The sequence below is a fragment of the Triplophysa rosa genome, linkage group LG7 (genome assembly GCF_024868665.1).
Source record: "Triplophysa rosa linkage group LG7, Trosa_1v2, whole genome shotgun sequence".
Taxonomy (NCBI): domain Eukaryota; kingdom Metazoa; phylum Chordata; class Actinopteri; order Cypriniformes; family Nemacheilidae; genus Triplophysa; species Triplophysa rosa.
In genome coordinates this window covers 5,244,076-5,270,068 of record NC_079896.1, presented here as the reverse complement: position 1 = coordinate 5,270,068, position 25,993 = coordinate 5,244,076, and the positions used below count along the sequence as shown (strand labels likewise).

Below are 25,993 nucleotides of genomic sequence, written 5' to 3'. Positions count from 1 at the left end.
AGTGATAATGCTTTCCTGAAAGTTGTTTCTGTTCTTGGCAAAATGCTCCACTTGGTGTTGTTTGGTAATGCAGTAGAATGAAGAAGTGCATTTGTGTTATGAAGTTTATGTGATTTTATAAGGATACACAAGGCCGTGATGCACCATCTTGTGATTTTAAACATTAAGTTGAGAAACAGTCAAAAATATATTTGTTGGTGTAATCTAATGTATTCAAATCAAATCATTCATAATAGGCCCCGTTAATTTAGGTGCTATGACTTAACCTCAAAAATGTATGTTAAATACTGTTAAATAAACATAGCAATATAAAGCAATGATGTAGGCTAATGCGTGTAATTAGGGCTGGGCAAAAAAAATCGAAAAAATCAATGAATCATTTTTTTTAATGCAGTCGATTCGATATCGATTCTCAAAAGCCGTGAATCAATTTTTTTCTTTCATATTTCCGCAAGCACTGAACATTCATTAACGTGAATGTTATTGCTACTACTATCCACTAGATGTCACTTTTCTTTTTTCAACGGGTGGATGTTACAACAGGGAGCATATCTTAATTAACATGCCGGATGTGTCGTCGAATATAACATCACCTTCACAAAAAAGGCAGCGGTTCATATGATTGCAGCCTCTCTATTACAGCTAATTTTGTAAAAATTTGATTGTTATATCTTAAATGTAAAATAACCTGATCCTGTTTGATCAAGGTACGTGACTGTTCTGTTTCAATATACCCAAGTGTACCCAAAAATATAGTTTAATATACAGGTTTGTGGCTCTTCATTTCTTTTTTTTAATTCACCATTGTAATCTGATGTTTACTGATTTTAGAATATATTTATATATATATTTATACTTTTTTTAGAATTATCTGTAGGATTTGTGTTAAATCTATAATCATTGACTCGAATCGAATCGAGAGCTTGTGAATCGGAATCGGAACATCAGAATCGGTACCCAGCCCTACATCTAATACATTATCATATTTTAAACACAGGTTATCATATTTTAAAAAGTTATTTTAGATAGCACAGGTGCGTCTGTTAGATGTCTGCTAAAGATCTGGAATACATCTGCTGTGTAAAAACATCTGATAAACGTCTTAGGCAGTTTTACATACATTCTAAATCATAAACATCTTACAGACCTGTCTATATATGTCTATATGACATCTGACAGGAAACGTCTCGGAAACGTATTGCAGATGAGCAAACAATAAAAATATACCCAAAAATTGTCTTTAAGATGTAAATGCAGACATCAAATATACGTCTCCCAGATGTATGTGTAAAATCAGGGAAGCAATGTTATGCTATTACAAATTGTAATTTTGCTAATAGTTTGACCTTAGTTGACCTCAGCATAAATGGAGGCCTGTCGCACGGATCTGTGCATTGGTTTCTCTCAGTTCCCATAGTGCTAGATCATTGTGAACCTCCTGCACCGCGTGACCCCTGTAAGACTGCATTATTCAGGTAAAAACGATGGGAGAATAGTGTGTTCAGATCGACTACCGACTATGCTCGGCCTTCGTGTTGTTAGTCGCTACATGAAGTTTTCTATATGGATATAGCCGTGATGTGTGTAAATGCACTCTGATTTTTCTGTCTCGGATCGACAGTGTAGGGAGTTTTTCTTCTCTTGACGATTGCAATGACAGATGCTAACAGTTACAAGGTATTATGCAAGATGGGTGTCGCTCAAATTACGCCAACAGAGCTTGGGGGTGCCGGCCGGGTTTTGAAAACGAGGTTATCTACGCAATCTGTCAGAACTCATGATGATGGAGCAGGTAATAAGGGCATTTCCCCCGCTTATACAACCTCAACAGCAAGTTAGCAGTGTCAGCTTTGCCTTGAATGAATTCTCAGGTTTCAGTTCAGAGATTTTCCTGTCTCTGCTCTGGGCTGCGGAGACTCGCTCTGCTAGCTCCACGCCGGAGCGCATCAGCCGAAACACGCAACCTGCTCTCACATTGAGAGTCCTTCTACAATAGGAGATATTAATAGCTTCTCATTTGCTTACAATGGTAATTTGTCACCTGTTCGACTTAGTATGAAATTCCCACATGTCTGATGCTTGTTTAGGAACCTGCCATATATAGAGACCCCAAGCCAACTGCCGCAAGAACAAAGACAACCATGGGATCTCAATCTACTACGAGCGACAAACAATAACACGAGAAAGTTACTCAGGATGAAAGTGTCGAGATGGGAATTGAGGGGGTGGGCGGGGGAGATCGCTCAGACTCCGAAATGAAAGGTACATTGCTGTTCCTACAGGAAAGGTGCGAGGAACACGAATGTTTCTGCGCTTTCAAGCAGCGCTGCTGAATTCCGAATTAAATTGCCTCTAACATCCAGGGTACGGGCTGACAGTAGAATACCAGACTGCGGTGTATTGTCATCCCATTGTGTGAATCTGACAGACAGTTGAAGAGGGATCTCATCCAAGCAATAAAGGAAGCGAGCCTCATCCGACGGCCCCCTCATTGTGTTGCGCACAAAAACCCGCAGCGATGCACCTGTTAGCTTTGCCTAAAGCTGTTTGATATCAGACGAGATGCGAAAGGTGGTATCACGTGTCGCACACCTATAATTCCAGAATTGAATCCTCAGACATAGATTGGAACTTGTGCAGGCTGATGCTTTCTGCATAAATTTGCGCCTGTCTGGAGCATCGTTTGCCGTGCTTAATTTACCACAATGGACGTTTCAGTGGAATACACACAGCGCCCTCATGAGGTGGAAACACGTACTGCAGGGTTTTTCGGGGGCTTTTTTGGATTCTCTTATCATTTCCCTCGTGCACCTGTTCTGCACGCTGAAAGTGGAGAAGCAGGCATGCTTGTCCTGTTCCCTGGTGAAATGGCACCAGCCTCTGCTTGAATAAAGGCTTGGAAAGAAAGTGAGCTTGGACACCAGCCCTGCTGGGGCTGGTGTGTTATCTTTTTTATTTTTGTTGTAGTCCATTCTGGGAGAGCAGATGGGACTTTAGGGATTTAGCAGAAATCAGACAATCACACATGGTGGAGCTCAGAGACCGCTCCTGGGATATTCACCTCTCCGTCCACTTTCACTCATTCTCCCGTAAGCTGTCCATCACCTGTAAGAAAGCTCTGAACTTTTTACTACCAAGGTTGTGCACTTTTAGGAACTAAACAGAGATTGTTTTCCTAATTAGAATAAAAAAAACATTTTAATTTTAGTAATAATATACTATGCTGTCATACTCACATGTGGATTTATTATTAAGTTCATAGTAGAAAAAATATATATTATTATTATTGATATTCATATTAGGAATTAATAAAAATGAAAGATGTGTTTGTTTTGGTTATTACAAAACTAATGAAAGTCATCTTTCAGGTACATTTTTTTTTTGATAAATAAAATCAACATTTTTAGGGGTGTGGCCAAGATTTTAAAAAAGCACAGCTCTTAAATTCTAAATGTTGTTCAGTCCAGGTTCATACTGTACAAAGATGTACAGCATTCTGATTATTTTGTAGGATATTTTTGTATACATTCATTTTAATCATTGTTTTAAATGATTAAAATGAACATTTAATCAACTGTCAAATGTTGATTTTGACAATATGTTTACTACTCCCTCATTTGTAAGTTTTTGTCTAGAATAACATTACAAAGAAGTGCTGAAATGAACCTAGCAGTTTTTGGACCCTTGTCAGTAAAACTAATGGCATATTTTGACACTTTGCTATATGTGCTCATCATTACATTCTTTTCTAGAACCAACGATCATAACAACCACCCCCTCCACGCTGGATGTGACTGTGGGCGAGAGCATTATTCTACCCTGTCAGGTGTCGTACGACCCCTCACTGGAGCTCAAGTTTACCTGGTTCTTCAACGAGCAGCTCATTCACTTTGGCAGCCATGGAGGATACTTTGAAAAAGTCGGAGGAGTAAGAGCACAGCAATCGTAAAATGTTTAAAGATGCGCTCATTTTTGTTTTGGAGTGCATTCATACTGACACTTATCAGTGTGGATTCATTTATTTGACAAGTAAATGTGTGTGATAATAGAGAGGTTAATGAGATTAGGTGATAACAGGGAAGTTAATAAAGCTGCACACTGTCACAACAAATGTAGTCTATAGACGATTCAAATTTGTACTTGCAGGTATTTTGCCAAAACTGGATTGTAAAAAATAATCCCATTAATCCTTTCATTAAACGTTTAAGAATTTTTAAAGTCTGATAAGAGAACCCGTTCTGTACTAATCTTAAGTGCAATTAAGCTTTACACTTTTTCTCTTTTCATTAAAAGTGCATATTTTCTCTTTTATTGTGTGTGGGTGAGGGGGGGAATTTGTGTCATTATTTCATTATGTGATCCATCGGCGCCCCATCGCCAACCAAAGATAAAGAACTTTCCAAATGGAAATGCTCTAGTTTCAGTGCAAAACCCACCAATCTTGTATTATTTTATATGATTACTATGATTTAACATGAGTGATGTGCATTAATTGCAGCACTTAAAACTTTGGAGTGAAGACGTGGGAAAAGTATAGACCTGGAAAAATCCACCTACTAGACTTTGCTTAAGTCATTTCAAATAACCACACAGATGGGTACCAAAATAGCCCCACATCTTTGTAGCAGAAAAATGTAGGGTGAAAAATAAAATGAAGGCATAGATGAGGGTCTAAAAGTCTGAGATTAAAAATCAGATTTGCATCATAAATCATCACATAATCTGCACAAACGTATACCAGCTGCATGCTTGCTATGTCATTAAAGCGAAATTCCAAAATTCATGTTGAAGAATAAAAACATTTATGCACCAGTGGTCTCAATGTACAATTGTATTGATCTCCTAGGCTGTAACCCCCACATTTGTTATTTTTCCTCTAGCAGCACTCGGCAGGTGACATCATGATCCGAAACATTCAGCTAAGCCATGCTGGCAAATACACGTGTGCTGTGCAGACCAAGGTGGACAGCAGCTCTATTGCAACTGACCTGATTGTTAGAGGTAAAAAATCTATGAAACGCACTCACGTGGTATGCATCACATCTTAAAAACAAAAATTACACACAAAAAACACACGTCCATTACAAATATTTGGTCAAGTGAGAAAAGCTCAAATTCGAGCTTTAAACTCTGTAAAACACGTAGCACATACTCAACCAGCTGCACTGGCATGCTTTAGGCGACAGTTTATATGCAGGCTACAAGCGTGACCACATGTCTGCGTGTGTATGTGTGTGCCATTTGCATGGCTGTTCTGTTGCAGGTCCCCCCGGCCCCCCTACCAGCATCCATGTGGAAGAAATCACAGATACCACTGCTACTCTCTCCTGGAGGCCTGGTCCTGATAATCACAGTCCAATTACTGCCTACACCATCCAGGCTAGAACCCCTTTCTCCCTGGGTTGGCAAGCTGTTAGCACAGGTGGGGCTTCTAACCAGCCTGCACTGATCAAAACATTTCCTCCATAGTTTCTTTTTTCCCTGTCCTTTTGCTTTTTCCTCCCTATTATCTACTGACAATTCATGTCTGTAATTTTGTTTCTTTGGTGTTTGTTTTTGCTTATTTACACCTTGTGAAATTGGCATCGGGAAGTGACTGGTTTTGATGACCGTGTGTGTTTTGCATTGTTTGTTTTTGATGCCTAACAAAACAAACCTATAGCTGTTGTGTTTGTATAGAAAATATATTAAAATTAGGGCTGTCAAACGATTAATCGAGATTAATCGCATCCAGAATAAAAGTTTGTGTTTACATAATATATGTGTCTGTGTAGTGTGCATATTAATTTAGAATTAATAAACACATACATATTCATGCATATATTTAAGAAAAATATGCAATATTTTTTTATAAAAGTTTATTTATAATTTCAATTATTGGTAAATATAAATAAATACATCTAAATATTTCCTAAGTATGTATACAGTATGTTTTTGTGTTAATAAATACAAAATTAATATGCACAGTACACAGACATATATTATGTAAACAAAATGTTTTATTCGGGATGCGATTAATCGTGATTAATCGTTTGACAGCCCTAATTAAAATATATCTTGAAAAAATATAAATGTACTAAATGATATTATATTGTATTACATTATAGTCTCATAGTGAGAATATAATTATTTTGCTAGAACAAAATCACGGTACATTTTGGATATTATATTGAATCATATTTTATTGGTGTGTAGAATAAGTATTTCAAATCTTGTTTTTCTAAAATCCACAAATGAAAAGCTAATGCGTTTAAGAGAAATGAGCCGTGGTAGAGCAATCACACAAAATATATCTACTATACAATGACATACGCAATAAAATCAAACATTGTTAATCTCTCATTTGTTTGTCAGTAATGCTAGTAATGAGTGCTCTTTAATGTTGATTACACTGTATAATGTTAGTCGTGGGGTGTATATTTTTACCTCCGCTTCCAAAGCAGGTATTGATGAGCACGGTTTCTGTACCTTACCTACAGAGCTTATTATCTCAGCGCTGTGTGTTTCCTGTTTGTGTGAGAATGTGGGGGGCCCGCGTAGGCACACGAGGGGGCCCTTCTCACAGTCAAGTGTGTGTTTTGTTGTGTTTTGTTCCAGTGCCGGAGGTTGTGGTGGGCTCGCATCTGACTGCAACAGTAATCGAGCTCAACCCCTGGGTGGAGTACGAGTTCAGAGTGTTGGCAAGCAATGCGGTGGGCACGGGGGAGCCCAGCAAACCCTCAAAGAAAGCAAGGACGAAAGAAACTCGTGAGTGAGCGAGTCTGCGCATAGCATGTGTGCATGCGGATTTATGGCCTCATATTATGATTATAGAGACGTTATAGAGAAATGTTTATACTTAAAATTTTAGCAAAAGCTTGTAACTATTCAAGATGTACTTTTTGTTAGATGTCTAAAATGTTATTTCTCAAGTGTCCCTGTTGCACTTTACAATCCTACACATAAGTTTAAGTGTTAAATGGACAGACCCGAGCAGGACTGAGTAAATCTTTTCCTCCCCGCAGTTCCCAAGATCACCCCAGCCAATGTGAGTGGAGGAGGTGGCAGTCGATCAGAATTAGTCATCACTTGGGAGGTAAGATAACCAGCGAACTGCACTCGCCGCTCTCAGTGTGTGTGTGTTTTCACTTCTTTAGTGAGTCTTTTGTATACAGTCTCCTTTAACAGACTGGCTAGACACCATTGTTCCCTACACGCGAAGCTTTCATTAATCATAGTAAAGCAGATACACACAACACATGACATTTCATTTTCTTCCAGAGCTGAGCAGCAATAACTGCCGCTGTCATACAGAAAACGCAGCAAGGAGTTGTGCCGAGATAATTAAATGGAGTTACCCACAAATTTGCGTGGAACTTTTCATAGATCACATTCTCTCTCTGTATCTCTCTGAGGCGTGAAATATTGTTCTGGTTTGAGAGTCGACTGAAACGGGCGTATTATCTATCGAGGTAGACGTTTGTCAAAGGAAACTTGAAACTCAAGAGTTCTTCATTGTTGCCTTTGAGATAAAAGCCTGTATACAGCAGAACATCATCTTTTGTACTGGAGAATTGCATGTCTTTTTTTTCCACCGTAAAAGCACCTGTTCCACCAGTGCAGGAAGGTCTGGCCAACACAATCTCACAACTACAATATTGTCACTATTTTATGTTTAGAGAATTGGTGGATAATTTGTATGAGTTTGTACGATCTCATTGTTTGATCACTCAGTGATGGTTGTGTTCTGGAGTTATGTTTGCTTTTTCAAATAATCACATTTTTCACGCAGTCGCGCAGTTTGAATTCATACGAAATCGCCATCTAGTAAAATTTTGTTCTCGCGTGAGATAAAGTTGCTCATGCTTCCTAATTTTGCCGGCTTCTAAGGTTCCTACTTTTGATCAAATTTTAAGGCAGCCTAGCATGTTTTCTTTGCTAAGAGGATAATTCCATAATGCATTGCAACAAGCTCAATAAAAGCATAGTCTATCAAATATGGCTGACAAAATGTTGATATGTTAATTCGTTATTTCGACATAGCCTTCTATGTTTTTTTTTTCAATATAATAAGTCACATTATCTTTGACTTATTATATGAAGACTTATTATCTATAAAAATGACATAATGTAGCAAAATAACTCATTAATATCTTGAAAAAATGGTGTATTATCTTGAAAAAAACAACTTGATATCTCCAAAAAAAGAGTTAATATCTCGAAAAAATCGGGCCAAAAAAACACATTCGCCGCTAGATGGTGGGCCTGAACATAGTCAAAGGATAATTTAAGAAATTAATTGATGAAAAATGCAACTACAATAGCCTACTTTAAAAATATAGTTATTATACAATTACATAATAGTAATATAATTATTTAACGTGGCCTATTTTTACACTCCTCACGTACTAAACTGCATTTTTTTTTTGCCTGCTGGGGGTACGCTGTTACATCGTGTGCAGAGTGATGTTAACATTTAAGATAGCTAGATGGTGAGAGAAAATGGCACTATCAAAGAGTCTACAGAGGAAAGTTGACAGCGAAAATAGGGCATACAAAGAGGAATGGAAAGACAACTATGCATTCATCCTACCTAGTTTTGTGAATGCAAAGCCGGTTTGTCTTATCGCTGTTTGCAAAGAATATAATATTAGACATCACCACAAGACAAAGCACGGCACCTTCAAAAAAAAGGGGGGGAGCTGAATTTGCTTTGTTATTGTTCACGTGTTGGCGCTGAGGCCCCGCGTTATAAGCAAACGTTTCAATGCTTCACTGTTAGTTTTTTCATACCCCATATTTCATGACGGCTATTTTAGAAGTGTGTCTAGCGATCGACAGACTCCTTAGAATATCTTTCAGAACTTTCCAAATTAAAAGCTCTCAATTCATTTCGAAATAAAACATTGCTGCAAAAACGTTCTTGTACTTTTATTTTGAAGGCAAATTCACTAATGACGTGATTGTGACAGATCTATTTCAGAACCAGCTGCGGGAAGAATAATCAAAATAATGCTGCTGGCGCGGGTCAGATATTATTGCTGGCGGGCCTGTTGCCGACCACTGAACTAGATATTATCTTGAACTAACAACACAGTATCTTTAAATAATTAGCATCTAAATATTTTAGTTTAATATAAAATGAATATTAATATATTAATATTTCTTTAAAAATGTTTCAATATTTTAGTTCATGACTTTTGTAAAATTATTTTAAAAAAAATATATATATATATATACAATTATTACTAAATTAATATATCAAAAAAATATTTTTTCATTTAAATTTAATTCATCGGAACTTGTGTTTAGTGCGTATGGCGCCTGTGGTTGTGGACAGCAAGGCAACTCGCTAGGTTTCACAACGCAGCCCATTTGTTGTGGTCTCTCCGTGGCAAATTGTTGTTTTCACAGCAGGCTTTGGAGCGAGAGCTTGATTACAGGTACGTTTTCATTTAGTCATTAAGCTCTCCCAGCAGATTGCGAACGCACAAGTGTGCAAGCGTGAAAAAAATGATCTCGCTGAAGAGTAGCCTACGAGGTGACAGCTTTTGGCTCAGACCGTGTCGTGGTGGAGATTAGCTGGAATGTGGCGCCTGATGCCTGACAGCTTTCAGGACAGTCATAAAAACCCATCTTCTGCACGGACGAAGGCGTTTGTGTGTAAAACTAGTTATAAGAATAACATCCCTTACAAAAACACTATGATAGTATCAGACTAAAATAATATAGTGGTACAAACAACAAGGTAGGCCTACTTGGTGCTGCTTATTATATCAAAATACACTTTGTTATGTTAATAGTGTAATTTATAATAAAAAATAATATATTAAAATGCACCTAGAGCCGACTGAATCTGACTGTATGTGTTTTATTTGTGCGTGGTTTGTTTAAATTACAGCCCGTTCCTGAGGAGCTCCAGAACGGAGCGGGATTCGGCTACGTTGTTGCTTTCAGGCCCTTTGGCGCCACCGGGTGGATGCAAGCGGCCGTTCCATCTGCCGAAGCCTCCAAATACGTCTTCAAGAACGAGACCATCTTACCCTTTTCCCCCTTTCAAGTCAAAGTGGGGGTTTACAATAACAAGGGGGAAGGACCTTTCGGACCCGTGGTCACCATTTATTCCGCTGAGGAGGGTCAGTTGCATTAACTGCAGTGTTTGGTTGTGTGCAACAGAGAAATTAAAGTCGAATGCACCTTTTGACATTTTGCTGTGGAACATTTAGCAGCAAGTTAATAGGAGCCATGTTAACTGAAGTGTAGTGTGCCAGAACCTATTAATCATGGCCTGCCTTGTTTTTTATTAAAGAAACGTGTTTAGAAAGATTTGTTTGAATACATAGAAGTAATCGAACGATTTTTACTTACATTTAGAGCCCGGAAGAGCACCTTCCCGAGTCAGAGCCAAAAGTCTTTCGGCGTTTGATGTGGAGGTGTCTTGGAAAGCTCTTCCTTGGAGCACCAGCAAGAAACGTGTTCTGGGATATGAGGTACAATAAACTTTAACTTTACCATAAACTTTATTACATTTACTATTCAAATGTATGAATTATTTACAAAATAATTGCAATTTATTGTGTGGGACAGAAGTTTTAAAAAATGTTTTGTGTTTATTGTTGTATTATAATGAATGTTTTTTGCTTCAAATTATTATTCAATAAGTTTATTTATTTAGGTCCTTCTTCTAAAGAAAGATGTTTGACTCTGTGAAAGGATTTTTGAGCGCAATGCATTATGGGATACCATACTGCATGCAGTGCGCTCAGTTGTATACCGCACATTTTGGCAAAAGTCATCCAGATGTCAATGCAAATATAAAATGCATTCTGTGCACACTATACAGAATATTCTGGTATTATGTTTTTATTCTCATTTGTGATAAAACATATAGTGAATGTCCATCAAAATATTATTGGAAGCGTTAAAAAGCGCTTAAGATCTTTTTGCGCCTTTTCTAGGTGAATAAAGTCTAGTGTTGTGTTTTCTAGCACTGTGTTGTAAGGCACTTTGGTAAGAAACCATCTGCTGAGATCATAAATATGAAGCACTGAGACCTTTTTGTCCTTTGCTAACAGTTCTGGAACAAATACAAATGAGGTTTGTATCGTCATCCATCTCTGACTTTCAGTCCAGACGTTAGATGGGGAAAGGGTTTATCAGTCAAGCTGACAGTTGTACATTATGATTTTCCTGTGACAGGTTCATTTCAATACTGCCGCACTTCAGTAGCCAAACCACAGTACCCCCCACCACCGGCTGAAAGTTTGGAAAAATCAGACATGCCATAGAGAATAGTCAGAAAGCTCACACGGTGTTGTAGCTTGCACAATAATATCTTATTTTAATGTTTTGATCAAAACACCTTATGCATGCATTGAAAAAAAACCTAATTAAATAAATAATCTTTTGTTGCGGGTTTCATTGCTGTATTGTCTATTTTGTCTTTCTCTGTAGTTAAGATACTGGGAGAAGAATGAGAAAGAAGATACAGCTAGTGTACTCAGAACAGTAGGAAATCGGACACTGACGATTATTCAAGGCCTGAAGGGCAGCAGTACCTATTATATAACTGTACGGGCCTATAACACTGCAGGTACAGGACCACCAAGCCAGCCGGTCAACGTCACCACCAAAAAGCCTCGTAAGTTAACACCTTTGTTTCTGAGTTTATGATAATAAAATAGATTCAGGAAATAAAGATCTTTTATCTTTTTCTAGCACCCAGCCAACCTCCTTCAAAAGTGATGTGGAATACGTCAAACTCCAAAATTATTCTAAACTGGGAACAAGTGAAACCTCTAGAAAATGAGTCTGAGGTCATGGGGTATAAGGTGAGCTGTCTTATTGCTTTTTTTAAATGACAAAGAGCTTTAGTTGTTATTAGTTATGTTTAAGATATGTGAATATTAAAAATATTAGCCAGACCCATTACAGTATATAACAATATAGCGTCGATGTCCTTCTAAAACCTTGTATGTCCAAATTTGCTGTTTTTCAGGACTGAACTTTTACAATAATTGCACACTGTGTTGTCAAAGTTGACAAGCACTTTTTAATACTTTTTATTAGTTAGATATTTGCAGAATAGTGACAAACATAAAAGGTGACTAACAACAATAATTTATGGCCAAAATTAAGATACAAGGTTTCAGAAGGACAGCAGCGATATGATCATTTAATATTTGTTTTATTTGCCAAAACTGTGCTTTATTCACATTAAAAGAAGTGTTACCCATTTGTGTTAGTTCTAAAGCTCAAATTTTGATCATTACTTACTTGCTTGCGAGTTTTAAGTGCAAAGTTTTTAGTTATTACATTTGTTCGGGTGAATTTCGTTTGAATTAAATGGTTCATTTAGACTAATTTCAGCAATTTTCTGTGCGTCTAATTTGCAAACTGCATTGTATTGCCCATCGGCCCCACTGCAATCTTCATTTGAGCGCTAGCTGTTATTCCCTTATCGGTCGACCACTAATTAATGCACCTAAAATCAAGTGGGAGATGATTGTCTCAAAAAAACATCTTGCTGGAATTACACAGGTCCTGTACAAGCGCAACAGATTCAGCAGGCCTAGCGTCATGGAGACCAACACCACGTCTGTGGAGCTCTCCCTGCCCACAGATGAGGAATACATCATCCAGATCAAACCATTTGGGGAAGGTGGGGAGGGCAGCAGCAGCCGGCAGATCACCATTCCCAGAATATCAGGTAAGAGAATTTCGTTTTTTTTTATTAAAGGGTTAGCTTGGATAAAAATGAAATTGTTGTCATTATTTACTCAACTACGTCGTTCAAACGCTTTATGCCTTTTTTATTACTCAGAATGGAAAGTGTTGTTCCAGTATTTCTGTTTACAATGGAAGTGTATTGTGGCTGCCTGTTTTTTAAGCTTTAAATGATTCAAAATATTCATCAAATAACTCAATGAGTTTCCTGAAGTCATACAAAATTGTTTGTAGACGAACAAACTAAAGCAGGGTTTTTCCTGCTTAGAGAAATTGGAGGCGGCCGCCTCCGTCAAATGTCGTGCCACCTCAGACTCGCGCCAAAATTATGTCGGGTGTCTTCACAAGAAATGCTACGTGCATTTATCAGACTGTCATTTGTAACTGCAGTTGCGACACTACGCCACAGTGGAGGCGCTGTTTCGTTATCAGCACACCGAGGCGCTAAAAAGAGTTGCAGAACAAGAGCCAGCCTCTGTGTTTCACGGCTGTTTGTTTTGCATCCAAGTACGTTTAATTTCATGAAATGTTAATTTCTTAAATTAACATGACGTACATCATTGTAATGTCTTTAGCTGTGCAGTTGGATCGTTGAATCAGCGTATACTGTACACAGCGAGTTCGCCAGTATGAACGCACATTGCGTTCCGAACGACTCGCACACGAATGACTCATTTGAACCGATTCATTTAAACTATTGAACTTTTCAGTCACTAGCGAATATAAGAGATACTTGAATCATTTAAAGTGAACCACAGAGAATGCAAGATGTGAATGAGCTTTGCTCATTTAGTAAGACTGGTTAATTCAGTTGGCTAAAGTGGGCTGAAAAGTAAATTTTTTGAAAATTATAAAAAAGCTTTAATAACTTTATAAGTTATTATATAACTTAATAATTGTCATTTTCATCTAATTTTATTAGAACTTTTAATATGTCAAAGTCACTTGGTTAAGCCACTTAAAGGTACGGTAGGCCTACGTGTGTGTACAAGATCAGGATGGCACCACCTCCGCCTCATTTTGAGTCAGGAAAACCCCTGTAAAGGGTAATCCATGTAAGTCTGTATTTAACATATCTGCATTGTTTTGAGTCTTGAAAAGAGGCAGACACAAACAACTCCCATTTTAAACAGAAAAAACTGACATGAGGGTGTGTAAATAATGTCCGATTTTAAAATTTGGTGAAATGTCCCTTAAATGAGCAGCTCAGACATTCTACTCAACATAAGAATAATTAAACAGCGACGTTTAATGAACTGTCTCTTGAAGCTCAAGCTATTCATTTGCATTGGCTGTGATGTTACATTGTGTTTGTTTTAGCAATTGACATTTGTTTTTGTTTTGGTTCTCTCTCAGGTCCCAATGCTGTCGGCTCTGCGTCCAGCGTGTCCACTCTCTCAGCCCTCAGCACAATAGCTCTATCCCTCACAGCCCGGACATCTTTATGACAGAACACAGCGCGGGCCGCTGACTCCATACGAGACGTTCTTCCTCCAGAGAAGACTTTGAGAAAAGTGACTCAGATAAATAGATGGAACTCATTTGTAATGAAGGGAATAAACGGGTGCGTGGTTCGGTAGCCGACTTAAAGTTGAAGGCTAATGGGACGGAATTCGATGTTACCAAAGCAGCTTTTTAAAAAAACGGCGGGAGAGAAATATGTCGCGTGCTTATTTTGTATGTACCACTTTTTTATTTTGAGTTGAGTTGGTCGGTCCGTTTGTTCCCCGAGCTTTTAGATGCATGTCACGTACAATGTTTTGTAAGAGAATGCAGATGTTTCAACCTTAAATATTTAAAGAAAGACACGTTTGGCTGAAAATGAACTTATTTAAGGGGACGGTCCTTCGAGGTCACTCTGAAAGCAGAGAAACTCCAAGGATTATTTACTGTTTACGACACAGGAATATACTTGCACTGAAATCACGTCTGATGGAAAATGGACAACAGGAACTCGAGCGAATGCTGCTACGAGGCCTTGGCTGACGTCTTCGAAGGCCGTTTTTGTCTTCGTCATCTCCCTTCTTTCTGGTCAGCGGCAGACTTCAAACTTCGTGGACATTCGCGTGGTTGTCTTTTATCCCCATCATCCTCTGCTTCTCTGTTGTTTTGTAACGCATCTAGAGCTCTTTGCCTTGTGTGTGCCTGTGCTCTGTGTTTTAAACTCCTCAGGTCCTCAAAAAAGCCTTAATACATATTTCTTAGCGTTAACTAGTTAAGTGCTGGACGCCAGGGCTGTGAGTGGTTAGTTATGACAGGAGGTTGGGGTCATCGAAATTTCCTTTCAGGTTGGGGTTTGTAGTAGGGGCGAGTTTATTGCTTCCATATGCTGTTATTCATTGTTTGAAGGCAATACAACGTGTGTGTGTGTGTGTGACCTCTACTTCCGTAGGGGCTACAGGCTCTGCATTTTTTAAATGCCATGTGAGACTGGTGCGGTCAAGTAGCTTGTCATTTATTGAGGCGCAAACAGTAGACGTACTTCTTAAAAAGGGACACGTGATCCACGACTGAGTGAAAAAAGTATATGTAAATGCTTTTTGTATATTCCAGATAATTCATATTTAAGTGGACAACGTCAATGTTTCCTACAAACTCATCTTGGTTTTTATCCAAAAGAAAATAGACGTTTCTTAGCTTAAAGTGGCTCTGCATGTGGATGTATTCATTTCCATCTTAAATCATTAATAACTGATAACTTGACAAGCGGACACAACGCAGTCGTTCATTTCTGAAGATTTGTGTATTGGTGTGTTTACCATAGCCAGAATGGTCTTTCTCAAAACCAGTGCTTTCCATTAAACTAATCCATTTATTGAACCATATTCCTTTCTCCTCCAAGGTTCTCTGTTTATACTGGAAGAAAAAAATAAACGACATTTATAAAAAATATATATTGCATTCGACTACACACGTTTTGTTGGAAGCTGGGTGTGTAAGCTGTAATGGTGGTGTAGGTTATAAAGATCATTATCAGTTTATTCATTCACCCTCATGTTGTTCTTAACCTGTATAACAATTCTGTAAAAGACTTGTTTTTCAAACAGTGAATGCACGTCATGACTAACTTATATGCTTTCGAACTCCAAAAATATAAACAAATTTTGCATTCCGCTGTAATCAAATCTCATTCACACCCCTCTTGTGATAAAACTGGCGTTCACCAATCAACATATATTTGACCTTTGTATGACTTATTTGAAGAAAAATGAGAGAAAACAATTTGTACCCATTTTATGTTGTTAAGCATTTAATGTAGATTTTTGTAGTTGATCTTAATTTAGTTAAAAAAAGTAATTCAGTTGCATTCTTGCTTTTGTCCTGTTGGAGCCTTAAAGACGTTGGTCACAGTCTGCTTTCATTGTATGAAAAAGTATGAACGTTCTGCTTAACTTTTTTGCATTCCACGGAAGAATCATACAAGTTTAGAAACGTATGAGGGTGAACAACAATCAAAAAATCTCATTTTGGGGTAGCACCCTTTGGAACTGAAAATTTCAAGATTACATTCTTAGAATGTTACAGGTTGGTTTGAAGCAACGTTAGCATGATGTCATGTCATTCTTCTGAAAAAAAAAAAATCTTGAGAACGCAGAATGTACACTACGGGGTATGTAAGAAGTCTCTGTGTAGACCAAGACTGTTTTGACCACGTAACTGTACAAATAGAAGATTTTACAAAGTGCGGTTTCTAGTATGTGATGATTCAGACCTTACACTTGGAACATTTTCTTTTCCAGACAAAGCTATTTATTGTTCCATCAATAAATACAGTATGATCCGAAAAATATGAAAGCATTTGTGATTTGTTGTAGTAAACAACAAAATGCAGGTAAACCCTGTAAACAGTACAAAAGGTATACAATTTATAAAGCATCTATATACTCAGACTTTACATTATTATGTAATTACTCTTAACCATTAACACAACTGACAAACTGGTGTCAAAATGAACATCAAAAATGTATAGTCAATCTATATTTTCTGAATCAAAGAATCTAAATGTCAATCACACCCCACGATTGTTCAAAGTCACCCCCGAAACACCAGAGCATGAAATGTCTCGGCCCTCCGCGCCGATTAAAAACATCTAAGGGAAACTTGGCCTTTGGGCATCTTTGCGAAGGACTCGGGTGGTGAGTTCACCTTCAACCGGTGTCGGTCTGTGGGGAAATGCTGTATTTAATTCATTGACAGCAATAACAGGGATGATGTACGAGCATATAATAAAAAGCTAATTGGGAGCATCTGGGGCCAAAAGGAAGGATTCCTGAAGAGACTGTGAAGCAGCTGTTTAAGACGCAGTCATAATAGAGATAAATGGAGTTCCACTGGATGATTTTCTCTGGTATTGATGCTTTAGGTGACTGACGGATACTATTCACTCTCCGTCCTCCTGCCCGACCTCCATCTGCTCCATGATTCCCTCTAAAATCTCCGCCTTCTTCCGCTTCTTAGGAGCATCTGACAAAGAGAGAAGACATGAGAAATTGTGCAGCGATTCGTTTTAATCAATTAAATTAAAAAGGGAGCCAAGACATTCAAAAAGTGCAGCTACCTTGCCAAGTTACAAGCCACTCATAATTAAAATGAGTTAAATGACACTTAAACTTCCCTTTCGGAAAATTGTGATAGGCTGCAAGGTAATAGCAAAAAAGCTGTCTACAATGATGCAACAAACAAACCACATATTTATATATAAATTAAATATTTTAGTAAAATGTGTATTAAATATTATATATTTATTATAATATGTAACATGTATAATCACAAGTAATTATTACAACATGTATTATATATATATATAGGTAAAAGAAAAAAGAAACAAAGAAATTTAATAAACACCATTACCAATATTGCTGAAACAAAAATAAGAATAAACATCAATATTACTCATATTTCTAAAAAACCTGAGCGATGACCTGAATGAAATCTTTGAATCTACTGGCATGAGTCATCCAGATAAACTGATTTGTTTATGTTTTTTCCCCACAAAAACTGTGAAAATTATTAAAGCTACCCATTTATTTAAGAACAGCAGCAGTATTTTGAAAACTGAGCTACTGTGGCACTACTTTGAATAACGAATTAGAAAATGAATTTAGTAGTGTTTTATTAGGCTTAGTGTCTGCTATATTTGTATAAAGTTCATTTTTACTGTGAAAGTGTTGAGCAGTCTTCCGTCGCAGATCGTCCACGGTCTCCTCTGCATCTGCCCATTCCAGCACAAGCCTCCTACCGTAAAGATGGGTACTGTGGCACAACGCAGCAAACGCTTTCTGTGAGGGACATACAAAAACAAAACTTTTACACCGTGTCTACACCGGACGTAACGCGACACGACAACATCTTGTTCTTAATAAGTTTGCCGTGTTGCGCTGCGCAGCATCCAGTGTGGACAACATTTAAATTATAATGGGTTCAAATGCGTTCTATTGTCTTTTATCGCGTCGCGTCACGCAGAGTCCGGTGTAGACACAGTGTTAGCCTATGTTAGCATTAGAACTGGCATCGAGTGATGAATAGTAGAAAGATCCCTGTCGACTGGTCACAGCAGAGGGTCTAAACAAGAAGAGCAGGAGGGACCAAAGCCAGATGCACCAACCTTGGCATCCTGCTTAGTGAGGAAGTCAATGAAGCCAAAACCACGGTGGGATCCACCAATCCCCTTCTTTGGCAGGCGGACTGTCTTTAGCTCACCGAACGTACTGGAGATAAAAAACATCTGCATTTTACACCCCTTACAATAGAGGTCATAATATTAAAACATTTAAGACAAATATTAAAATAGATGTAACTAATATAAATTTTACATTTAACATTTAAAACGAATTATAATCATTTTATTAATAGTATCCCAGCTAAACATCAGTTAACTTTGCCAATTCCTTAACCATGTCAATTCTTGATACTGAATATCCGTAACTGTACTGTTGGAATACAAGTTTTTTTAACCACAATTGTTTGTTAAATATGAAAGCGACACTCACCAGAAGAGCTCTCTCAGTTCTTTTCCTGTAGCCTGGAAGGGGACATTTCGTACCAGGATCTTAGTTGTTGTTTGTTTCCTCCCTGTCTGCTTTTTTCTCTTGGATTGTGCCACACTAGACCTGTGAGATTGACACGAAGACAACTGTTTATTTACTTCGATTCGAACAGTATGTGCAAGACTAGTAGTGCCATGCAAAATAACATATTAGTTCATTTAGAAAATGTATTTTTTAATTTATTTATCTATCACTGAATAGAGGGTTGATATTTATTATACTATATTTATGCATTTAAGAGATGTGTATGTAAGATGTACATTCCAAAACATTAACTTACTTGACGTCTCTTTCTGATATTTTCAGCTCTAGCTGATGTTCGTCGACTGAACAGTGCTGCAGGGAAAGTGAAAAAATATGCCTGGATTAATTTAATCACATGAATATTTGTGCATAATAAGTGTGCATAAATATCGCAATGAAAAAGCATCATTATACAGGCAGATGGTCATTTACCTGCAGCTGTCGCATGGCTTTCTGCGCTGCCTCTAGAGTTTTGTACTGCACAAAACCATAACCCATAGATAACAATTTACCTGAGAGAGAGACAGACACATAACAGAACCAGAGAGCAAGAGACAAAGAAATCGAAATGAGAAAATGACGGAAACATGCAACATATGTATAATATACACAAATGCACATTGTAAATATGCGTGTCTGTAAAATCAAACCGGTTTTATCTCTCTTCTTTGATATTGTGCAGACTTTCACCACACCACATTTAGAAAACGTCTGTCAAAGGAACAAGTTAATGGGTAAGTTCTAAGATATAATTCTGCATCCACCACAAAATACAAAGAAAGAACTAAAGTGGAATTTAAAGGACATTCTCAGTTTTTTTTTAGTCTTGCATGCCCCTTAAACATCGGAGCTCACCTCTCGTAAAGTCTCCTCTGTGGTGCTAAAGTTGAGGTTCTTAATGAAGAGGGTTGAACCAGGCAAACTCTCTTCTTCTTCATCCTCATCGTCTTCCTCTTCTTCCACCACTTTAGCCACATCCTCAGCCGCAGCATCTTCAGTCACGGGTGCTGAGAGGAACGATGATTATTGAATAAACAGAATGAGAAAAATCCAACATTAGAGTAAGACCATAAAGTGCTTGCAATGTCACTTTCTCAAAGTTCTACCTGGTTTTGCTTTTCCTGGAGTTGTGAAGACGGCTACAGGGGCCCACTCCAGATACAAGGGCACATGCTGGAACTACAGATAAATATACAGCATTTCATTTCTTTAACAACAATAAAAGCAGCTCAGTGGTCACTCTTCATGCTCATGCTCACCTTTGTGTATGCAAGTTTCATGAAGGCCCGTTTGGCTTCAGTGGGCTCCAGGAACTCCACTATAGCCGTGAGGCCAGACGGGGGCAGTAGCACCCTTCCCAGAGATCCGTGGGGTGAGAACAGAGCCTCCAGGTCTTCCGGCTGCACACCCGAGGGCAAGTTCTTCACCAGGATCACTGAGTTACTGCGCTGGCCTGACGCCTGCACACAGACAAGAACATTTTTACAGAATTATTAACACGCACGCACGCACGCACAGCACTGGGCAGCAGTTTTACGTTTTTTAAGGATTAATAGTATTCTAACTCCTTTAAGGTATTTGAGTTTTTGTAACTCATTTAATTTATTAATAAAACACTTTATAAACAAACACAAATGTATTAAACACACAATCTCCGTGCCTATAATTAAACATTTACACATTTATACAATTTTTTTTATTTATATTTTATTTAATTTATATTCATATTAATTTACATTATTATTTTATTGTATAATAATTGTTTTAAATAAACAATTTGTTGAACTTTGTTGTATATTCATTTTATTATATAAACAAATTGTTGAAGGGGTCCTTGAAGTTTTGTCGCATTTAAAGAAACTGTATGGGACATTGACATCTAGTGGTTGAGCTTGGTATCGCAGTCTAAATTCAAAATATTGAAGAGGCCATTTTAGTCAAGTAGCAGTTCCTCTCTCTTGCTTGGGATTGTTATTAGAAATAATCTACAGGCACTATTATTTGCGAATGTGTACCGGAAGTTAACGGCAGTCCACGAAAGCGCGCATGCGCAGTCACGTTTGTTAAAATGTATGTTGTTAAGATGAAAGTCTATAGCAAGTACACTAAAACTGTGTTCAAGTTTATAAAATAATTTGTAACTTCAACCAACATAAAGATAAAGTAAGCTGCAATATTATGATTCAAACAGAGGTGGCGACAGAGGCAAAAGTTACAGATTCCATTTTATCAATGGAGCCTTTTTAATTTGATTTTTTGTTTGTTTATTGATGTGGATCTAAAACACACACACTATACCTGACTGAATGAGTCTAGAGAGACTCCATTCTCCAGGAGAAACTGTCTGGTCTCCTGTACGATCTGCGTCTCCCCGAGGGCCATCCGCACAGCCAGACTGCCCTCAGACTCCTACAAACATAACACACATCTCTTGAACCTCTCTCAAAAACAAAAGAGCTTCGCTTGTGTCCTAAAACACTCACGTGATCTAAAACTTGGCTCTTGGTTGTGCTGTATTTTTGAGCAATGGCATCGGCCACCGCGCTCGTGCCCAAAAACAGCGTGTTCCAGTTATGAGAGCTGCACGTCAAACAGAGAAACAGTAAACATGGCTGGAAAATGTACATTAAAGGTTTTCAGCTCAGTACAGATGGAGTCGGTTTATCAAACGCTCACCTGCTGCTCGCTGCTTTGTCTTTAGCACCTTTCTGCCTCTTATAAGATGAGCTGCCGGGGGCATTGGACCCCTGATCTGAATTTTCTTTCCTCAGCCTTGAGGCCAAGACGTGCAGTATCCGGCCCTGGAGGGCCCAAACACTTGTGAGCATGTAAATAATACAATATAGTCAAAAAATGAGCTGAAAGAAACGGTTCTATACCTGGAAAACATGACCATCCAATTGAGCCAATGCTGAAACTGCGTTTTCTGGTATTATGTATGTCACAAACGCAAAGCCTGTGGGTTTCTTGGTCAAGCTGTCGATGGGGAAATGCACCTCAGAAAGAGGACCTAACAGAGACATGAGGGGGAAAAAAAAGAAGTTTAAAAACATTAACCACGTGACAAAAATGAACACTATCATGATGCTAAGCAATTGCTATGCGGTTGCTAGGTGGCCTTTGAGCACATTGCATGTGAAAGAACATGTCATGTGACCCACCATGTTTAATGAAGAGTTCTTTCAGGTCATCTTCAGTGCACGTGTAAGGCAGATTCCTGACGAAGAGTCTTCCTGATTCGGCCACATCCTCCTCTTCCTCGTCATCCCTCAGCTCACGGATGAAATTTTTCTCCTCTTTGCTTTCCTTCACAGATATTTTGTTTTTAAAAGTGTTCACTCTGAAGACCTCAACGTAGCGCCCCCCTGTGGTTAAACACAGATAATACACTTTAAAAATAAGTAAAAGGAGTTGGCATTAGAACATTGGCATTGATAGCATCATGTTCTTAGTTCGAGTAGCTAAAAATGCTCTTGATAAATCTCGGAGATGGATAAGAAATAATATTTCGGTTTCCATTAAAATGTCAAAGTACAAACTGAACTTGGAGTTGCCCTCAGATGATCAAGGAAACACTGCTTACCCATGTAGTCTTTGTCAAGGCGTAAGGCTCTCTCGACCTCTTCCTCCGAGCGCAGGTCCACATACACGTAACCTTAACACAGTAAATTCAACATCGATTCATTTGCACAATTCTGGCGTTTTCTAAACATCAAAAGTTGATAATAACAGGTAACATTTTGTACCCGAGTTGCGTCCATCGCTGTTTTTGCCAAATCGAATGGCCATGGGTTTCAGAGGAATCATAAATTCTCGCACTTGTTGCTATAGTAAAGTGGCAAATCAGAATCATAAATGTGTAATACAACAGGGGTGTCACAATATACGTGCATTGACAATGATCATGATAATAAAAAACATGATTATTGATATCATGTTATTTCTACACATATCGGAATATTGTGAACTATACAGCACCCATTCAAAATTTTACCTTAAAGGGACAGTTCTCCCAAAATAAAAACTCTGCCTTCATTTACTCACCCTCAAGTGGTTCCAAACCCGTATAAAAATATTTGTTCTGATGAACACAGAGAAAGATATTTTGAAAAATGTAGGAAAGCAAACAGTTCTGGGGCACTTTTGACTATCGTTATATTTTATATTTATATGTTTATATTTACGTTATATCGTATATTTTCCTACTATGGTAGTCAATGGTGGCCAAGAACTGTTTGGTTACAAGCATTTGTCCAAATATCGTTCTCTGTGTTCATCAGGACAACGAAATTTATACAGATTTTGAACAACTCGAGGACAAGTAAACCATGACAGAATTCTTATTTTTGGGCGAAATATTTCTTTAAGAGACTCCCTCTCTGCCTCCATACACTTGTATTTTGAGTGCGATTCATTGACCAAATAACAGACAGAAACACAAAATAAACTAAACTGAAGAGGAATTTCAGGGTATTGCACATAGTCAGAAGCAAAAATGTATAATACAATGCAATGTAAGTCGCTTTGGATAAAAGGGTCTGCCAAATGAATAAATGTAAATGGTTATAAAACTAGAAATCCAGAACGCAATTTCTGCTATTGTCAGAAGAAATTAACTAAAAATCTCTCACCTCATTAGCTTTGAATGGAACACCTCGTAGCTTGACTGTGAATTCTGTGCTCGGCTCAAACTATAACCACAGTGTATAAACAGTACAATTTAACTTCCAATATCTTAACAATCCTATGTCAAACCTTGTCACTCAGTTTTTTAAGAAATAAACCTTGTTATGGGGCTCTACTGGCTTTGCAGTTTTCAGACTGCTTGTTTTGTCACCGCTCTCATATGCACTGTCTGTGTTCTGGACTGGAGACTCCTCGTCCTTGTCCTCCTCCTCTTCTTCATCATCATCATCACCCTCATCAGCCTCAGCACTGTCATCTTCATCTGCCTTCTCCAACTCTACCTCATCAATCAAGTCGGATTTGGCCACAATTTTAGAGCGAAGATAGTCCATGTCGGAGAGACCTTTCTTCAACGCTTCTTTATTATTATCTAGTACAAACACACACAAAGCCTGTCAGTTCCAGTTAAACCCTTTCTCCATGTAAATCAAGAAAGCAGCATCGACATTTGGAACGTCAAACAGAATTTTTATTTTTGGGAGCACTAGCCCTTTAAATAGATTTCTCACCTGGTTGGTCCTCTTCTTCAGCATCATCGTCTTTATCCTTAGCATCACTCAGTTCATCAGACTCATCCGAGTCAAAGTTCAGGTAATCATCACTAACTTTCTTTTTCTTCTCCTTCTTCACCTGTTCAGCAACATCAGACGCAGCTTCCACAGAGTCGTTGGCCCAGGTGGGCACCTGCGTGCGTTTCTGGTGCACAGCGACAAACTCCCGGAAGTTCTTGTCTTGTTCAAGCTAAGGAGCAAAAAAGACGATGCAATATTTATAGTCTTGATATATGCACAATTCATTTTCTACATAAGGAGGTCAGAAGGTTTAACAATAAAGAAGTCTAAATATTGATTTCACGCTGCAGTTACGGCTGGTGACTTCTGCTATAAAAGAAAACAAATGACATTTTTTGTATGAAGTCAAACTGAATATGATTTATGCAAGGCAGTTAGAGGAAAGTATGAGCAGGAAACTTACATCTCCAATAACATTCAAAGGTTTCTTCTTTTTCTTCTCCTTCTGTTGAAACAACGTGATCACATGAATCAGTGTGACTTTCCATAACATTATTTTCAAAAATCACATCGTAAATGCCCCACTTAGTTCAGTGCAGAAAGCGGCAAAGTGACAAAAACCTTTTCAACCGTTTCGTCTTGTGATTTTTCTTCTTTGTCTTTATTTGATGATGGCTGGCGTGAATGTTTGCTCCAGGGTCTGGCTTTGTTGGGGTCACCAAAATCTGTGCAGAATTCCACCTTATTCAAACACAGTAAGAAACACACCGGTAAGGATAGCAACACACAGCGATCAGCTATTCATTTATTAATTTCATTAAAATACATATAAAATGTATAGATGCTCCGAAAGTTCTTGACTTACAGTAACTCGTGACGTGTCCACATAACTCTTATTAAAGTGTTTCAGAGCCTTCTGTCCGTCCTCTTCAGTCTTGAAACCCACAAATCCAAATTTGCGAAATTTCCCATCTTTGGTAAATTTGAGTACACAATCCGTAAGTGTCCCAAAATCAGCAAACATCTTATGGAAGCGATCTTCTTTCATCTGTAGACACGTAAAAAAATAGATATTAAAAATATAGTCATTTATTTATTTATGTTTCAAACGGGACTAAATACATTTTAAGATATTATTGCATTAAATGGCCTGACTGCCCTGCTGAAAAACAATAAACACAATCAAAAATATATATAAACATTTTAATCGTTATAACTGTGGGTCTACTGGTAATGTGTTGTGTTCTGTTGGTGGAATGTTATCTGGTGGATGGGAACCAATAGAACACCATTAAATCCTACTAGCAAAATAACGTGAAGACATATCATGTTTTAATGGTAAACACAGGTGATTGTTCACAATGGTATTTGTAGAAAAAACGATTTCTTTCAACATGGCTGTTATTCAACTTGCAAAACATTATTAAAATCGTGATAGCAGCAAACATAAAACTGATATGAATAATCTACTCAGTACTATGTCGGTACCGTGTTTTACCACCTTATTATACCTAGCTGCTTTGTAACAATGAAAATTGTAAAAGCGCTATATAAATAAAGTTGAGTTGAGTTATCTGTATACGTATGGTACCCCAGGGTAATTGAAATAAAACACTAGTAATCCCGTAATACTTTTTTACACTTCACTGTTAGTAAATACATAAAATACTAAACATGTAACGTTAATTAAAGCGTTTGCAAAATCTTCGTACAGCTATTATTTGACAACAGGTTTGCATCCTATTTTAACATTATTGCGTATACTTACCCCATTTGGGAGATTCTTAACAATTAACCTTGACATTTTTGCGATCCACAGGCAAGTTTTTCCTTAGAAATGACAATGTACTGCTTTATCAACAACACAGCATGGTGCGCTTCAGTAGTAAGTCGCCATCTTTACTGGCTGACGGATGCAGGCGGACTTGCTATGGCGCCCTCTATTGGACTCGAGAGGAATAGTGTGTTAGACATGTTTTTATATCGCCCTCCGAACGCGAGACCACACAAAACGTCGCT

General features: G+C 38.0%; 2 protein-coding genes across 4 annotated transcripts in view; one reads left to right on the top strand and one right to left on the bottom strand.

The window, feature by feature from the left end:
* Window positions 1-16,315, top strand: part of cntn4 (contactin 4) — a 133,226-nt gene extending 116,911 nt beyond the window's left edge. For 2 of the 3 annotated variants that reach the window (XM_057338898.1, XM_057338896.1), the window contains exons 13-23: window positions 3,753-3,928; window positions 4,881-5,001; window positions 5,264-5,422; window positions 6,598-6,747; window positions 7,005-7,075; window positions 9,881-10,115; window positions 10,354-10,469; window positions 11,434-11,620; window positions 11,698-11,810; window positions 12,520-12,688; window positions 14,062-16,315. In XM_057338898.1, the coding sequence (XP_057194881.1) occupies window positions 3,753-3,928; window positions 4,881-5,001; window positions 5,264-5,422; window positions 6,598-6,747; window positions 7,005-7,075; window positions 9,881-10,115; window positions 10,354-10,469; window positions 11,434-11,620; window positions 11,698-11,810; window positions 12,520-12,688; window positions 14,062-14,153 (1,589 nt within the window). In that variant the 3' untranslated portion in view covers window positions 14,154-16,315. The remainder of the gene's footprint in view (window positions 1-3,752; window positions 3,929-4,880; window positions 5,002-5,263; window positions 5,423-6,597; window positions 6,748-7,004; window positions 7,076-9,880; window positions 10,116-10,353; window positions 10,470-11,433; window positions 11,621-11,697; window positions 11,811-12,519; window positions 12,689-14,061) is intronic. The other variant, XM_057338897.1, reaches the window with a different exon arrangement.
* A 115-nt stretch (window positions 16,316-16,430) lies between these two features.
* On the bottom strand, window positions 16,431-25,888 carry rbm19 (RNA binding motif protein 19). Its single transcript, XM_057338900.1, has 24 exons — window positions 25,743-25,888; window positions 24,840-25,022; window positions 24,596-24,715; window positions 24,438-24,479; window positions 23,972-24,203; window positions 23,561-23,832; window positions 23,408-23,467; window positions 22,523-22,601; window positions 22,360-22,431; window positions 21,938-22,141; window positions 21,656-21,786; window positions 21,453-21,577; window positions 21,260-21,356; window positions 21,075-21,185; window positions 20,036-20,236; window positions 19,883-19,955; window positions 19,632-19,783; window positions 19,427-19,487; window positions 19,209-19,288; window positions 19,033-19,088; window positions 18,696-18,815; window positions 18,311-18,413; window positions 17,864-17,984; window positions 16,431-17,169 (listed from the first exon to the last, which is right to left on the bottom strand). Exons 1-24 carry the CDS (start codon window positions 25,776-25,778, stop codon window positions 17,087-17,089), a joined length of 2,814 nt encoding a protein of 937 aa, XP_057194883.1. The 5' UTR covers window positions 25,779-25,888; the 3' UTR covers window positions 16,431-17,086.
* Between the last annotated feature and the right edge of the window lie 105 nt (window positions 25,889-25,993).

Excerpts from the sequence above, each read along its gene's own strand:
- rbm19 (XM_057338900.1), bottom strand. The coding sequence starts at position 25,778 with ATGTCAAGGTTAATTGTTAAGAATCTCCCAAATGGG. Across the intron at positions 21,357-21,452 it reads GACAAAGCAGCGAGCAGCAG|CTCTCATAACTGGAACACGC; the intron begins GTGAGCGTTTGA and ends TTTGACGTGCAG. Across the intron at positions 19,956-20,035 it reads TGAAACTTGCATACACAAAG|TTCCAGCATGTGCCCTTGTA; the intron begins GTGAGCATGAGC and ends ATTTATCTGTAG.